This window comes from Ahaetulla prasina, chromosome 5 (assembly GCF_028640845.1).
Source record: "Ahaetulla prasina isolate Xishuangbanna chromosome 5, ASM2864084v1, whole genome shotgun sequence".
Lineage (NCBI taxonomy): Eukaryota > Metazoa > Chordata > Lepidosauria > Squamata > Colubridae > Ahaetulla > Ahaetulla prasina.
The window spans coordinates 6,522,766-6,537,784 of NC_080543.1; the positions used below are offsets into that span (position 1 = coordinate 6,522,766).

The 15,019-nt window shown below is 46.2% G+C and overlaps 1 protein-coding gene across 1 annotated transcript in view; it reads right to left on the reverse strand.

The window, feature by feature from the left end:
- The window catches only part of TENM4 (teneurin transmembrane protein 4), a 750,531-nt gene that overhangs the window by 226,626 nt on the left and 508,886 nt on the right, over positions 1 to 15,019 (reverse strand). Inside the window, exon 7 of the mRNA XM_058185522.1 lies at positions 3,549 to 3,798. Coding sequence (XP_058041505.1) covers positions 3,549 to 3,798 — 250 coding nt within the window. The remainder of the gene's footprint in view (positions 1 to 3,548; positions 3,799 to 15,019) is intronic.

The window sequence follows — 15,019 nt, forward strand, 5'->3', positions numbered from 1 at the left end:
GAAAGAAGGAAGAGGAGGAGGAGGAGGAAAGAAGAAAGGCAGATGAGCAGAAGGAAAGAGAAGGAGAAAAGAAGGAAGAAAGGAAAGAAGGAAGAAAGAAAGAAAGAAAGGAGGAGAAGGAAAGAAGAAAGGAAGATGAGCAGGAGATAGGAGAAGAGAAGGAGAAGGAGGAAAGAAGAAAGAAGGAAGGAAAGAAAGAGAAAGAAAGAAAGAAAGAAAGAAAGAAAGAAAGAAAGAAAAAGAAAGAAAGAGAGGAGGAGAAAAGAAAGATAACATAATAACAGAATTGGAAGGGTCCTTGGAGGTCTTCTAGTCCAGCCTCCTGCTCAGTCAAGAAGCCCTCTATTAGATGAACCCAATCGATTGTAACACCACCCATAAACCATGGCGGAAGAAGGTTTACTTTGAGGCTAGGTACGGTATTAGCAGTATCTGTTTCTCCAATCCTTTTTGCCAGCTTTAAAATTCATAATTGTCACAAATAGTTATATTATTATTATTATTATTATTATTATTATTATTATTATTATTATTATTATTATTATTATTATTATTATTATTATTATTATTTATTGAATTTCTAGACCGCCCTTCTCCCGAAGGACTCAGGGCGGTGTACAGCCAGGCTAAAAACTTACACAATATACAATATTAAAAACTAAATTAAGACACTTATTACACAATTGGCCGAAAATTAAAATAATTAAAATCTAAAAAACCCCAATTTAAAATATAAATAGAGTTTAAAATTTAAAAAACTAAACAGTTTAAAAACATTTAAGCTAGCCCCGCGCGAATAAACAAATATGTTTTCAATTCGCGGAGAAAGGTCCGAAGGTCAGGTATTTGGCGTAATCCAGGGGGAAGTTCATTCCAAAGAGTAGGAGCCCCCACAGAGAAGGCCCTTCCCCTGGGGGCCGCCAGCCGACATTGCTTGGCGGACGGCACCCTGAGAAGTCCCTCTCTGTGAGAGCGTACGGGACGGCGGGAGGCATGAGGGAACAGCAGGCGGTCCCGTAAGTACCTGGGCCCTAAGCCATGGAGCGCTTTAAAGGTGGTAACCAAAACCTTGAAATGCACCCGAAAGGCAACAGGTAGACAGTGCAGTCTGCGCAGGAGAGGTGTTACATGGGAGTTACCTGGAACTCCCTCTATCATTATCTGGACAATTTTAGACTGAGGATCACAGGTGGGCTCTACTCACCTTTACTACTGGTTTGCAGCAGGATCGCGCTTGCTTCTGTACATATGCGGAGGCGGAGCCTGCCCCCGGTTTTACTACCGGTTCACAAGAACCGGTCTGAACTGGGGGCAGCCCACCACCGCTGCTGCTGCTGAAGATAGGTGGATGAGAGGAAGGGAGGGAAGGAGGAAGGAAGGATGGAAGGGCAATAGCACAGTTTCATACTGTTTCATATACCGTTTCATACTGCTTTTACAGCCCTCTCTAAGTGGTTTACAGAGTCAGCATAATTGCCCCAACAATCTGGGTCCTCATTTTACTGACCTTGGAAGGATGGAAAGTTGAGTCAACCTTGAGCTGGTCAGGATTAAACTTCCTTCCTTCCTTCCTTCCTTCCTTCCTTCCTTCCTTCCTTCCTTCCTTCCTTCCTTCCTTCCTTCCCTCCTGCCTGCCCTCCTTCCTTCCTTCCTTGAAAAAAACAAACATGACTGGCGCTAAAGCAGAGATCACACTGCGTTATCCAGCAATGTTCACACTTCTGCGGAGGTTGCAAAACAATTAAGGACATTTAGACGTCTCAATTGTCGAAGGTATGCCTCACGATGTACAGGTTGTTTACATACATACCCTGTTTCCCCGAAACTAAGACCCACTGGAAAATAAGCCCTAGCGTGATTTGTCAGGATGCTGATAATATAAGCCCTACCCTAAAAATAAGCCAAAGACAACAAAGGTTGGTGATAAAGCCAAAGAATTTTGTTTTGGACTAAGCTGAGAATTAATTCATTCAATTCATTCTGTTTTAATAAAACATGTTTGTTCAGGACTGAATTGTGTTTGGTAATCACTACTTGGGCCTCTGTCACAACAGTAGTGGTCAGAATGCAGTACTGCAGGCTAACTCAATGCTCACTGTCAGGAGTTCAATCCTGACCGGTTCAAGATTGACTCAATCTGCCATTCTTCAGAGGTCGGTAAAATGAGGAACGAGATCGTTGGGAGTAATAGGCTGACATTGTAAACTACTCAGAGAGGGCTGTAAAGCATTATGAAGCGGTATATAAGTGCTATTTGCTATTGGAATTTGGATGCCTAGCTATGAATCATGGGAGCCACTTTAGATTACAAAGCTCAGGAGAGGTCATGAATTTACTAGGAAACAGGAAGCTAAAACGCACCAAGCTAATTTTCAAAATTATTAAGCTAATCTCTTTTCTGCTTTCGATAAATCTGGTTCATAAAGAGTCTAAGAATCTGGGTTATGAGCAGCTGCAAGGAGTTTGGCCCCTGTTATTTGCATTATTTTGATCCTACAGGTAGTTCTCGACTTTCGCCCGTGGTCGAGCCCAAAATTCCCATTGCTAACCCAGTTGTTCAGTTTTCAAAATTTACGACCTTTCTTGCCGGTGTTGCTAAGGGAACCATGGCGGTTGTTAAGTTAATAAAATGGTTGTTGAGTGAATCTGGCTTCCCCGTTCACTTGGCTTGGGAGAAGGTCTCAAAAGGAAATCGCATGACCTCCCCCCAAGACCCCGCAACCCTCATAAATACGAATCAAGCGTCTGAATTTTGACCACAGGGGATGGCCGCAATGGTCTGTAAGTGTGAAAAATCGTGGCTCACTGTTTCTAGTGCCGTTGTAAATTTGAACGGCCACTAAATGAGCCGTTGTAAGACGAGGACTAACTGTACTTCAGAAATTTAACCAGGGGGCATTCAGAAGCTCAGAGGAGTGAAAACGGGCCATGCCAAATGGATTATGGGTGAGTAGCTGCACATAGCATATGACAACGATGGCGAACCTTTTCGGTGCGTCGAAATGTCTCTCTCGCGCTCGTTGGGTTCGCGCTCCAGAAAAGCTGAACTTCCAGGTTCTAGCACGCATAGGCGACTGACGATCAGCTGGCCGGCGTGCATTTGCAGGCGGGTTTGCGGCACTGCCGTGCGCGTGAAGGAATTGTGCTCCAGAAAAGCCAAAATTCCGAGTTCTGGCGCGTAGGCACACCCGACAATTAGCTGGCCAGCGTGCATGGGCACCCCTATTTTTGGCACTACCGTGTGTGCAGACAGCTGATCATTGCGTGCGCACACGCACCAGAAACCCTGGAAGACAAACGGGCAAGGCCGCGCGTGCCTATGTGACGGCTTTGCGTGTCACTTTGGGCACCCTAGGTTCGCCACCACAGCCATATGATATAACCGAATTGGATAAAAATCCATCCATTCTCTCCCTCTGTCTTTTGAGGCAACCCAAGCGATGGAGTTGCCCTTTCAAGCACTTTTATTACACGCCTGAAGATATAACAACTATAACGGTTGATACCAAAGGGAGGCGGGGAAGGGGAAGCAAAACGGGGTTTTTTACCTGGTCTCCAGCGGGATGTTACTGTTTAGTAACCAGTTGTCCTGAGCGTGCGTAGGTTCTTGGTTCCCTGCCTGATGTTCTCCAGAGAGCGAATGGTCGGTGGGGGCAGGGCTGGGATTACTGCGTGGTGTGTAGTTCCCTCGGTTTAAAGAGTTGATGGATGCGGCGTGGTGTTGGTTTGGCGTGTGGGCGTGAGAGAGAGGAGGCGGAGGGGTCCGTAGTCTCGAGGGGTTCGGAAGGTTTGGATGATCTGCGGGAGGAAATAGAATAAACCGTCAGCGGGCTTCCGAATGGCAACTCCTTTGAGTCCTTCGTCATCGGCGGTGTCCCTTCGTTACGGCTGGGTTGGTGGCTAGCAACAGCAACAGCACTTGTAGACTTATATACCGCTTCATAGTGCTTTTACAGCCCCTCTCTCTAAGCGGTTTTACAGAGTCAGCATAACTGCCCCCAACAATCTGGGTCCTCGTTTTACCCACCTCGGAAGGATGGAAGGCTGAGTCAAACTGGAGCTGGTCAAGATCGAACTACTGGCAGTGGGCAGAGTCAGCCTGCCATTCTGCTTTCTAACCACTGCGCCACCTTGAGTCAACCTTGAGCCAGTCAGGATTAAACTGCTTCCTTCCTTCCTTCCTTCCTTCCTTCCTTCCTTCCTTCCTTCCTTCCTTCCTTCCTTCCTTCCTTCCTTCCTTCCTCCCTCCCTCCCTCCCTCCCTCCCTCCCTCCCTCCCTCCTTCCTTCCTATACCGCTTCACAGTGCTTTTACAGCCCTCTCTAAGCGCTTTACAGAGTCAGCCTATTGTCCCACAACAATCTGGGTCCTCATTTTACCGTCCTCGAAAAGATGGAAGGTTGAGTCAACCTTGAGCCGGTGGGATTTGAACTGCCGAACTGCAGCTAGCTGTCAGCTGAAGTTAGCCTGCAGTCCTGCACTCTAACCACTGCGCCACCTTGGCTCTCTAAACAGGCTAAACCGCGATCAGAGGTAGTCCTTAACTTACGACCCTTCGTTTAGCGACCATTCAAGCTTGCAACAGCGGTGAAAAAAAGAAGTACACGAATGACGACCACAAGGGGAACCCAAAATTTCCCTAGCTTGGGCGAAACTTTTGTTCAGCGATTTATTTTTTTTTGCCCCATTTTATCACATTTCTTCCAAAGTTGTTAAGCGAATCACTGCCGTTGTTGAGTAATGTGGTTGTTAAGGGAATCTGGCTCCACCACTGACTTGGACCGGGGGGTGGGTGGGCAGGGCATGGCGACCGTCATAAATACGAGTCTGTTGCCATAATTTTGATTATGTGACCATGGAGATTCTTTTAATAGTTGTGAAGTATGGAAAACATTCGTAAGTCCCTATTTTTTGGTGGCGATGTAAATTGGAATGGGCACGACGTGAACCGTTGTTAAGCCGAGGCCTACCTCTACTTACGACTAGTCCTCGCATTTACAACGGTCACGAGACCCTCACGGTCACATTTATTTATTTATTTATTTATCTTTCGTATTTTTATACCGCCCTATCTCCCTAGGGACTCAGGGCGGTTCATAGCCAGATAAAAATATACATATAAATACAAATAAAACATCCATTAAAAAACTTATTACAAATGGCCGAATAATTAAAAGTGACAATAAAAATAATAAAATCCCCATTAAAACCAATTCGAATTTAAAATCTAGTCCAGTCCTGCGCAAATAAATAAATGTGTCTTAAGCTCGCGGCGAAAGGTTCGAAGGTCGGGAAGTTGGCGAAGTCCTGGGGGAAGCTCGTTCCAGAGGGTGGGGGCCCCCACAGAGAAGGCCCTTCCCTTCCCCTGGCCGACGGCACCCTGAGGAGTCCCTCTCTGTGAGAGCGCACGGGTCGGTGAGAGGTATTCGGTAGCAGTAGACGGTCCCGTAAGTATCCCGGCCCTATGCCATGGAGTGCTTTGAAGATAGTCACCAGACCCTTGAAGCGCACCCGGAAGGCCACAGGTAGCCAGTGCAGTCTGCGCAGGAGAGGTGTCACGTGGGAGCCACGAGGGGCTCCCTCTATCACCCGCGCAGTCGCATTCTGAATTAACTGGAGCCTCCGGGTGCTCCTCAAGGGGAGCCCCATGTAGAGAGTATTGCAGTAATCCAGACGCGACGTCACAAGAGCGTGAGTGACCGTGCATAGGGCATCCCGGTCTAGAAAGGGGCACAACTGGCGAACCAGGCGGACCTGGTAAAAAGCTCTCCTGGAGACGGTCGCCAAATGATCTTCAAAGGACAGCCGTTCATCCAGGAGGACGCCCAAGTTGCGCACCCTTTCCATCGGGGCCAATGACTCGCCCCCAATAGTCAGCCGCGGCTGCAGCTGACTGTACCGGGATGCCGGCATCCACAGCCACATGATCAAAATTCAGGCCCTTGGCAACCGGCATGGATTTACAAACAGCTGCAGCATTGCAGGGACACGCAATTGTCATTCGTGTCCTTCTCGGCCAGGTTGTAAGAAGCAAAGTCATTGGTGGGAGCTGGATTCGCTTAACGACCGTATGAGTCACTTAGCAACTGCAGCGATTCGCTTAACAGCCGTGACTAACAGTTTTGCAAAATAAGGGGCAGCTTACTCAAGTAAGAGCCTTGCTTAGCAACGGGAATTCTGTTCCCAATTGTGGTCATTAGGTTGCGGACTTCCTGTATCTTACAAGGGAAGTTCCCACCTAAGTCCTTCGCGTGTTGACATACCTCCAGCACCGCTTATTACACATCTGGCTGCCTGCCCTCACACACTCGCACAAATATACACACATCTCCTTTATCATTCCATCCCAAGCAATACCACGTATGAAAAATACATGCCTTTCCTGTAAGAAAATAAAGCTTCTGGTGTTGAAGGCCAAGAATCCATAACTTGCAGGTCAACAAAAGATGTCTGAATAAACACGAGAACAGATGTTGGGTTTCAAGGGAAAAAAAAAAACATAGCCAGAAAGGTGGAAAATGGAGGCCTTAAGATGTCTCTTTCTCATAGTCTGTGATGAGGTGGGGGGGGAGGAGAGAAGGAGAGAGAAGGAGACAGAAAAAAAGAGAGAGAAAGAAACAGAAAGCAAGAGAGAGAGAGAGGAATAGAAAGAAAAAGAAAGGGAGAGAAAGAAAGAAAGAAAGAGAAAGAGAAAGAGAAAGTGAGAAATAGAAATAGAAAGAAAAAGAGAAAGAAAAAGAAAAAGAGAAAGAGAAAGAAAGAAAGAAAGAGAAAGAGAGAAATAGAAAGAAAAAGAGAAATAGAAAGAAAAATAAAAAGAGAAAGTGAGGAAGAGAAAGAAAGAGAAAAAAGGAAATGAAACAGAAAGAGAAAGAGAGAAATAGAAAGAAAGAGAAATAAAAGAGAAAGAGAAAGAAAGAAAGAAAGAAACAGAAAGAGAAAGAGAGAAAGAAAGAAAAGAGAAATAGAAAGAAAAATAAAAAGAGAAAGTGAGAAAGAGAAAGAAAGAGAAAAAAGGAAATGAAACAGAAAGAGAAAGAGAGAAATAGAAAGAAAAAGAGAAATAAAAAGAAAAAGAGAAAGAGAAAGAAAGAAAGAAACAGAAAGAGAAAGAGAGAAATAGAAAGAAAAAGAGAAATAGAAAGAAAAATAAAAAGAGAAAGTGAGAAAGAGAAAGAAAGAGAAAAAAGGAAATGAAACAGAAAAAGAAAGAGAAAGAGAAAGAAAAAGATAGAGAAAGAGAAAGAAAGAAAGAGACCGAGAGAAAGAAAGAGAAAGAGAGAGAAATAGAAAGAAAAAGAAAAAGAGAAAGAGAAAGAAAGAAAGAAAGAGAAAGAGAAAGAGAGAAATAGAAAGAAAAAGAGAAATAGAAAGAAAAATAAAAAGAGAAATAGAAAGAAAGAGAAAAAAGGAAATGAAACAGAAAAAGAAAGAGAAATAGAAAGAAAAAAAGATAGAGAAAGAGACAGAAAGAAAGAGACCGAGAGAAAGAAAAAGAGAGAGAAATAGAAAGAAAAAGAAAAAGAGAAAGAAAGAAAGAAACAGAAAGAGAAAGAGAGAAATAGAAAGAAAAAGAGAAATAGAAAGAAAAAGAGAAAGAGAAAGAAAGAGAGAGAAAGAAAAGAAAAAGAAAGAAAGAGAGAAAGAGAAATAGAAAGAAAAAGATAGAGAAAGAGACAGAAAGAAAGAGACCGAGAGAAAGAAAAAGAGAGAGAAATAGAAAGAAAAAGAAAAAGAGAAAAAGAGAAAGGAAGAGAGAAAGAAACAGAGAGAGAGAGAAAGAGAAATAGAAAGAAAAAGAGAGAAAGAAAGAGAGTGCAACCATACATAAAGACATGCTAGTTGCCAAGTGCCCGAATTTTGATCACCTGACCATGGGGATGCTGAAATGGTCATTAAGTGTAAAAAATGGTCATAAGTCCCTTTTTTTTCAGTGCCGCCGTAGCTTTGAACTGTCCTTAAACGAGCGACTGTAAGTCGAGGGCTACTTTATCATTGCATCCAGTCGGTGATGAGCGGAGTTGCAGAACGCAAACTTCAATTTCTGGGCCGCGGGAAGAAATAATTGCGTTGCCACATCCGCTCTCTGAAACTTCCCTTCCCCGAGATACGCTGGACTCCAACTGAGTTACACCGTCTTATACCGCAACGCGGGAAAGTTCTTTTTATCACCGTGATCTTGCCTCCTGTTTCTTCTTTTTTTACCTCAACCCCGAATTGAAGGAAAAAAACTTCACACAATCTTTAGCGGGGTCTTCTTGGCTTGCCTGCCTCTTTTTTGACAGGAAGATGGATCGTACGACAGACGCAGGGAGAAACAAGTCACTTCGGTGGCGCAGCGGGAACCCGAGCAGCTCACCTTGCCTGTCGAGCAACCTCGACGCTTCCCTCATCCCTCCTTTCAAACCTTTCCTCATCCCTCCTTTCAAACCTTTCCTCATCCCTCCTTTCAAACCTTTCAAACCACATCCAAAGCCAAGAGCCAGGAAAACAGTTAGTTCTCGACTTACGACCACAAAGAGGGCCCCTCCTCCCCCAAATTTTCTGTTTTTGGTAAGCGAGACACAGTCGAGAAGTGAATTTTGCCCCCTCGTACGGCGGTTCTTCCCACAGTGAATCGCTGCCGTTGTGAAGTTAGTCACGTGGGTTGTTAAGTGAATCGGGCTTCCCGGTTGACTTCTGCTCGTCGGGAGGGGATCGCGTGACCCTCGGGGCACGGCGACCGTTGTAAATGTGAGTTGGTTGCCAAGCAACCGAATTCTGGTCAGGTGACTGCGGGGAGGCTGCGAGGGGAGTTAAGGGTGAAAAACGGTCAAACGGTAAGTCACTTTTTTCGGGGCCCTTGTAACTTTGGACGGTCACTAAATGAATTGTTTGAAGTCGAGGATTCCCTGTATTTATTTTTATTTATTTATTTATTTGATTTCTATACCGCCCTTCTCCCGAAGGACTCAGGGCGGTGTACAGGCAAGAATAAAACAGACGGTACAATATACAAATTTAAAATGCAGTTAAAAAACTTATTTTAAAATTGGCCTGAGAAGTAAAATATATAATAAGCTAAAAAAACCCATTTAAAATTAATTACTAAGAATTTAAAAATTTGTTAAAATCAATTTAAGCCAGCCCCGCGCGAATAAAAAGATGTGTCTTCAGTTCGCGACGGAATGTCCGAAGGTCAGGTATTTGGCGTAAACCCGGGGGAAGTTCGTTCCAGAGTGTGGGCTGGGTGTATGTTGGGCTGTAGAAAGCAACTTCTATACATCTTCACGATAACGAAGACGAGGGACAACATTCTGCTTATCACAATTAGCACCATTATTATTAACATCAGCCTGTTCAATCAAATCGACTCAGACAATACATTGTTCAATAAGCACTTATGTTGATTAAAGAAAAAAAATGTAAAAAAGAAAAAAAGGAACACAGTGTGGAAAACATCTCCGAAGGGACCCTTCCTATTTTGGGGGGGACCCTAAAGTCTAATGGGGAGAGAGATCTTTTAAGACTTGCAAGATTCTGTTAATGTCACCTTACAATAAAGAGAGAGCTAGCACTCCTGGGTGTCCTTTAGATCTGGGCTACCTCGCAAGGCTGGCGCATAAAAGCAGGCGTGACATTACTTTAAATACGCGGCGGCGTAAAATTTGCCAGAGGTTGGAGTCCTTGCTCAGTGTGGGAATCAGAGGCTAGAAAAAACGAAAGTCAACTTTGTAGTTAATAAAAGCTTTTCCCCTCCTGCTCGCATCGCCCAATTACGCCTGAGCTTCCCTGGCGCTTGTTACCCAGTTGTTGGCTTATTTAAACTTGTCACATTTTGCTGGGTTAATTTAACGTGTAAAGAAAAACATTATGCACAAGCGTTCGCACTGTTTGTTTGTCTGTGCTTGAAATTCCTTGTGCACTAGGCCTCGTCCCATCCTTTGCTAATCGTAGAAGCTGAATTATAACATGCAGTTTTGCTGTTACCTACCCTGTTTCCCCAAAAATAAGACCTCCCTGGATACTAAGCCCAATCGGTCTTTCGAGCGCATGCGCTAAAATAAGCCACAAGCACGAAGCTGAAGCCTGAAGATGACAAATGAGACTTCGTTGAAATGTCGCCAAGACACTTCCAATTTTACACGGGAGAAAACCCAAACAACCAAAGACCTATATATATGTATGTATGTATGTATGTATGTATGTATGTATGTATGTATGTATTTATGTATGTATGTATATATGTATATGTAGATCTTTGGTTATTTGGGTTTTCTCCCGCGTAAAATTGGAAGTGTCTTGGTGATGTTTTGATGAAGTCTCATTCGTCATCTTCAGGCTGGTGTTTACAGCTTCATGCTTCTAGGAGCAATAAACACCAGAAGCTTCTAGGAGCAAAAAACACTAGAAGCTGTAAACACCAGCCTGAAGATGACGAATGAGACTTCATCGAAACGTCACCAAGACACTTCCAATTTTACGTGGGAGAAAATCCGAATAACCAAAGACCTACATACAAACACCCACGAAAACCTCAGAAAATATATATATATATACATATACATATATATATATATGTGTATAGAATCTGCAGAGCAGAAATATGAAACGTTTTTTTTTGGGGGGGGGGTGTCAGGGGTTAAGCTGTACCTCTGGTTGTATTTATTAGACATTGTATCAATCAATCACCGTCATCTCCGGAGGATTAATAACATCCGGAGGGAGCAGGTGAAGGCCTTTATGGAGCCGGACATTTGTTTTCCATTTTTCTTTCCGTCCGCTGCGAATTTCAATCGCGGCATCTAAAGTTGCAGGTAACAAAACCCTTTTACGGCAATCTACAGATGTCGCAGCTGCCACGGGGAATAAAGACAGGCCCATCGCGATCAAGTGACTCAAAGCAAAAAGGACTAAAAACCCTTCTGTTCGATCCACGGCTGCGTGCATCGAGGTGTTTACAGGTACTCCTCGACATACGACAGCTCGTTTAATGACCGTTGGAAGCCACAACGGCACTGAAGGAAGTGACTTACGACTTATTTGGGTGTTCGGTTTATTACAGTCATAGACCAGCAGAGGTGGGTTTCACGTAATTTTACCACCGGTTCGCCGCGCATCGAAAATGTGAGCGTGTGCCTTCTGTGCATGCGTGCGGCCTTCCGTGCATGCGCTTTGCTCGCGCCCCGCTTGCACGCAGCTTAGAAAATGTGGCTAAATAGGACGGCATAGCGCTGGGGCAGGTGGGGAGGCCCAACTGCAGGTTTCCATTATCGGTTCACTCGAACCGGTACAAACCACTCCAAACCGGCTGAATATGACCACTGTAGAGCAGAGATCAGAAGAACTTAAAACACTCACTAAGTAAGATAAAGGTAAACGTTCCCCTCGCACATACGTGCTGGTCGTTCCTGACTCTAGGGGGCAGTGCTCATCTCCGTTTCAAAGCCGAAGAGCCAACGCTGTCCGAACATGTCTCCGTGGTCATGTGGCCGGCATGACTCAACGCCAAAGGCGCACAGAACGCTGTTCCCTTCCCACCAAAGGTGGTCCCTATTTTTTTACTGGGATTTTTTACAGGATTTTTTACGGGTCTGGATGGGGAGAAACAGGCTCAAGCTCAATCCCTCCAAGACGGAGTGGCTGTGGATGCCGGCATCCCGGTACAGTCAGCTGAGTCCGCGGCTGACTGTCGGGAGCGAGTCATTGGCCCCGATGGAGAGGGTGCGCAATTTGGGCGTTCTCCTGGATGAACGGCTGTCTTTTGAAGACCACTTGATGGCCGTCTCCAGGAGAGCTTTCCATCAGGTTCGCCTGGTGCGCCAGTTGCGCCCCTTTCTAGACCGGGATGCCCTATGCACGGTCACTCACACCCTTGTGACGTCTCGTCTGGACTACTGCAATGCTCTCTACATGGGGCTCCCCTTGAGGGGCATCCGGAGGCTACAGTTAGTCCAGAATGCAGCTGCGCGGGTGATAGAGGGAGCCCCTCGTGGCTCCCGAGTGACACCTATCCTGCGCAGGCTGCACTGGCTACCTGTGGCCTTCCGGGTGCGCTTCAAGGTGTTGGTGAACGTCTTTAAAGCGCTCCATGGCATAGGGCCGGGTTACTTATGGGACCGCCTGCTGCTACCGAATACCTCTCACCGACCCGTGCGCTCTCACAGAGAGGGACTCCTCAGGGTGCCGTCGGCGCGACAGTGTCATCTGGCGACGCCCAGGGGAAGGGCCTTCTCTGTGGGGGCTCCCGCCCTCTGGAACGAACTCCCCCCAGGACTTCGTCAACTTCCGGACCTCCGAACCTTTCGCCGCGAGCTTAAAACTCACTTATTCACCTGCGCTGGACTGGGTTAGTTTTTTAAGTTTATGAGTTTTTAATGGGTTTTATTTCTAAATTTTAATTCTGGCCAATTTAATAAGTTTTTTAATTGTATTTTAATTGTATTTATAGTGTATTATGTATTTTTACTTGGCTGTGAACCGCCCTGAGTCCTTCGGGAGAAGGGTGGTATACAAATTTAAATAATAAATAAATAAATAAATAAATAAAAAAATTTATGTGCTTTCGAAACTGCTAGGTTGGCAGAAGCTGGGACAAGTCACAGGAGCTCACCCCGTTACACGGCAGCCCTAGGGATTCGAACCGCCGAGCTGCCGATCTGTCGATCGACAAGCTCAAGGTCCTAGCCCCTGAGCCACCGCGTTCCTTAAAACACTCAGTGAGAGTGTCCAATTAAAAATGCTGGAGTAAAATAATAAATGACAGATAAAAATCTATGACAAAATCCAGATGACGGCTGCTTTTAACGTGACAATTGCAACCCTCGCCATGGTCACACGATAAAAATTCAGACGCTTGGCCACTGATTCGTATTTACGACGGGTTGGAGCGGGGTCACGTGATCCCCCTTTGACAAAGCCAAGTCAGTGGGGGAACCAGATTCACTGGAAAACCAGGTGACTTAACTTATCAACTGCAGTGATTCGGTTCATAACGGTGGCAAGAAAATTCGTACAGAGGCAACGGAGCAAAACTCACTGAACCACAGAAATTTCGGGCTCTGTTGTGGTCGTAAGTCGGGGACTATCTGGAAAATATAGAAGGAAGGAAGGAAGGGGTGGAGGAAGGAAGGAGGGAAGGAAGGAATAAGGGAAAGAGGAGGGAGGAAGGGAGGGAGGGAGGGAGGGGAAGGAGAGGAAGGGGGAGGGAGGGAAGTAAGGAAGGAGGGAGAGAGGGAAGGAAGGGATAAGGTAAAGAGGATATGGAAGGGAGGAGGGAGGAAGAAGGGAGGGGAAGGAGAGGAAGGGGGGAGGGAGGGAAGTAAGGAAGGAGGGAGAGAGGGAAGTGTTGGAAGAAATATCCATCTGGGTTCAGTTCCAAGTGGGGACAAAGACACTGGAAAAATGGAGACTGCTTGGAAAGATGGTTTAATGGTGGCCAGGATCACATGGCTTGAGATCCTGAACAGAAAAGGGCTGAGATCCTGTGTGCTCCCTGGTTTTATGCTTTTTCTGAGCTTTGAACTTTCTGGGGCACAGGAAGAGTATCCTGATTGGTTGTCAGACTCCCAGGTGGTCTAGGGGTCTTAGCTAACATTGTAGGTTGTCCCTCAAGCTTGCCTGAGCCTTGCCATGTGGTAAGATTCTGTTGCTAGATGGTTAGGGGCTAATCCTATCTTTGTCATGTAGACAATGGACTGGCTCAGGCCTTAATGGCCCATTGACAAAGGTGGGGGGGAGTTGCTTTGTCTTTAAAACATGTTTCTCCATTTCTCATCCAGGGAAATATATTCTGCCTTTTTAAATATTTTCTAAATATTTCATTCTTCTAGGAGGGGGGTGGGTGCTAAATTCCTACAGAAGGAAGGGATAAGGGAAAGAGGGAGGGAGAGGAAGGAGGAGGAGGGAAGGAGAGGAAGGAAGGGATAAGGGAAAGAGGGAGGGAGAGGAAGGGGAGGGAGAGGGAGGAAGAAAGGAAGGAAGGATAAGTGAAAGAGGGAGGAGAGGAAGGGGAGGAGAGGGAGGAAGAAAGGAAGGAGGAGGGAGGAGAGAGGAAGGAAGGGATAAGGGAAAGAGGGAGGAAGAGGAAGGGGGAGGGGGGAGGGAAGGAAGGAAGGAGGGAGGGAGAGAGGGAAGGAAGGGATAAGGGAAAGAGGAGAGAGGAAGGAAGGAGGGAGGGAGGGAAGGAGAGGAAGGAGGAGGAAGGAGGGAGGAAGGAAGAAGGAGAGAGGGAGGAAGGAAGGATAAGGGAAAGAGGGAGGAAGAGGAAGGGGAGGAAGAAAGGAAGGAGGGAGGAGAGAGGAAGGAAGGGAGGGAAGAAAGGGAGGGAGGAAGGAAGAGGGAGGAGGAAGGAGAGGAAGGAGGAGGAAGGAAGAAGGAGAGAGGAAGGAAGGGATAAGGGAAAGAAGATAAGGAAGGGGAGGAGGGAGGGGAACTGATTGCGTCTACTACTACCTACTTGGGCCTGGGTCACAACAGCCAGGTGATTTGGGGGTCTTTTCCACACATGTGCAAGGGGGGGGCACATGTGGGAGACCTGCGTGCATGTGCGGGGAAGGAGGGTCACGTCCGGGGGGGGGTGTCGTGTGTGCATTGCTTTATGGGTTATAAGTGCAGGAAAGCCTACTAGGCCCAAACGGAGCATGAGGCCCCATCCGTGGCCCATTTTTGCTCCCAGGAGGCTGCAAGGGGGACTACTAGGCCCAAAACAAGGCACAGGGGGAGTGTGTGTGTGGGGGGTCATGTGCGCATGCACAGGGGGTGGGGAGAGCACGGGGGGTTTGAGTGTGCATGTGCAGGGGGCGGGGCTTGTGGGAGGGTTGCGCGCCAATTGCATTATGGGCGGAGGCACACATGCGCCCTGTCACATGCGTGTGTCCATGCTTTCGGCATGCGACAACAAAAAGCTTAGCCATCGCTACCATTGCAGGATTAAACAACAGACGGCTTCTGCGAGCCTGCAGATATTATATTATTTTTTTTGCTTTTGTTGAATGTGCATATCAGGAATGTAATTATCTTAATTAAAAATTCGTCTTTAA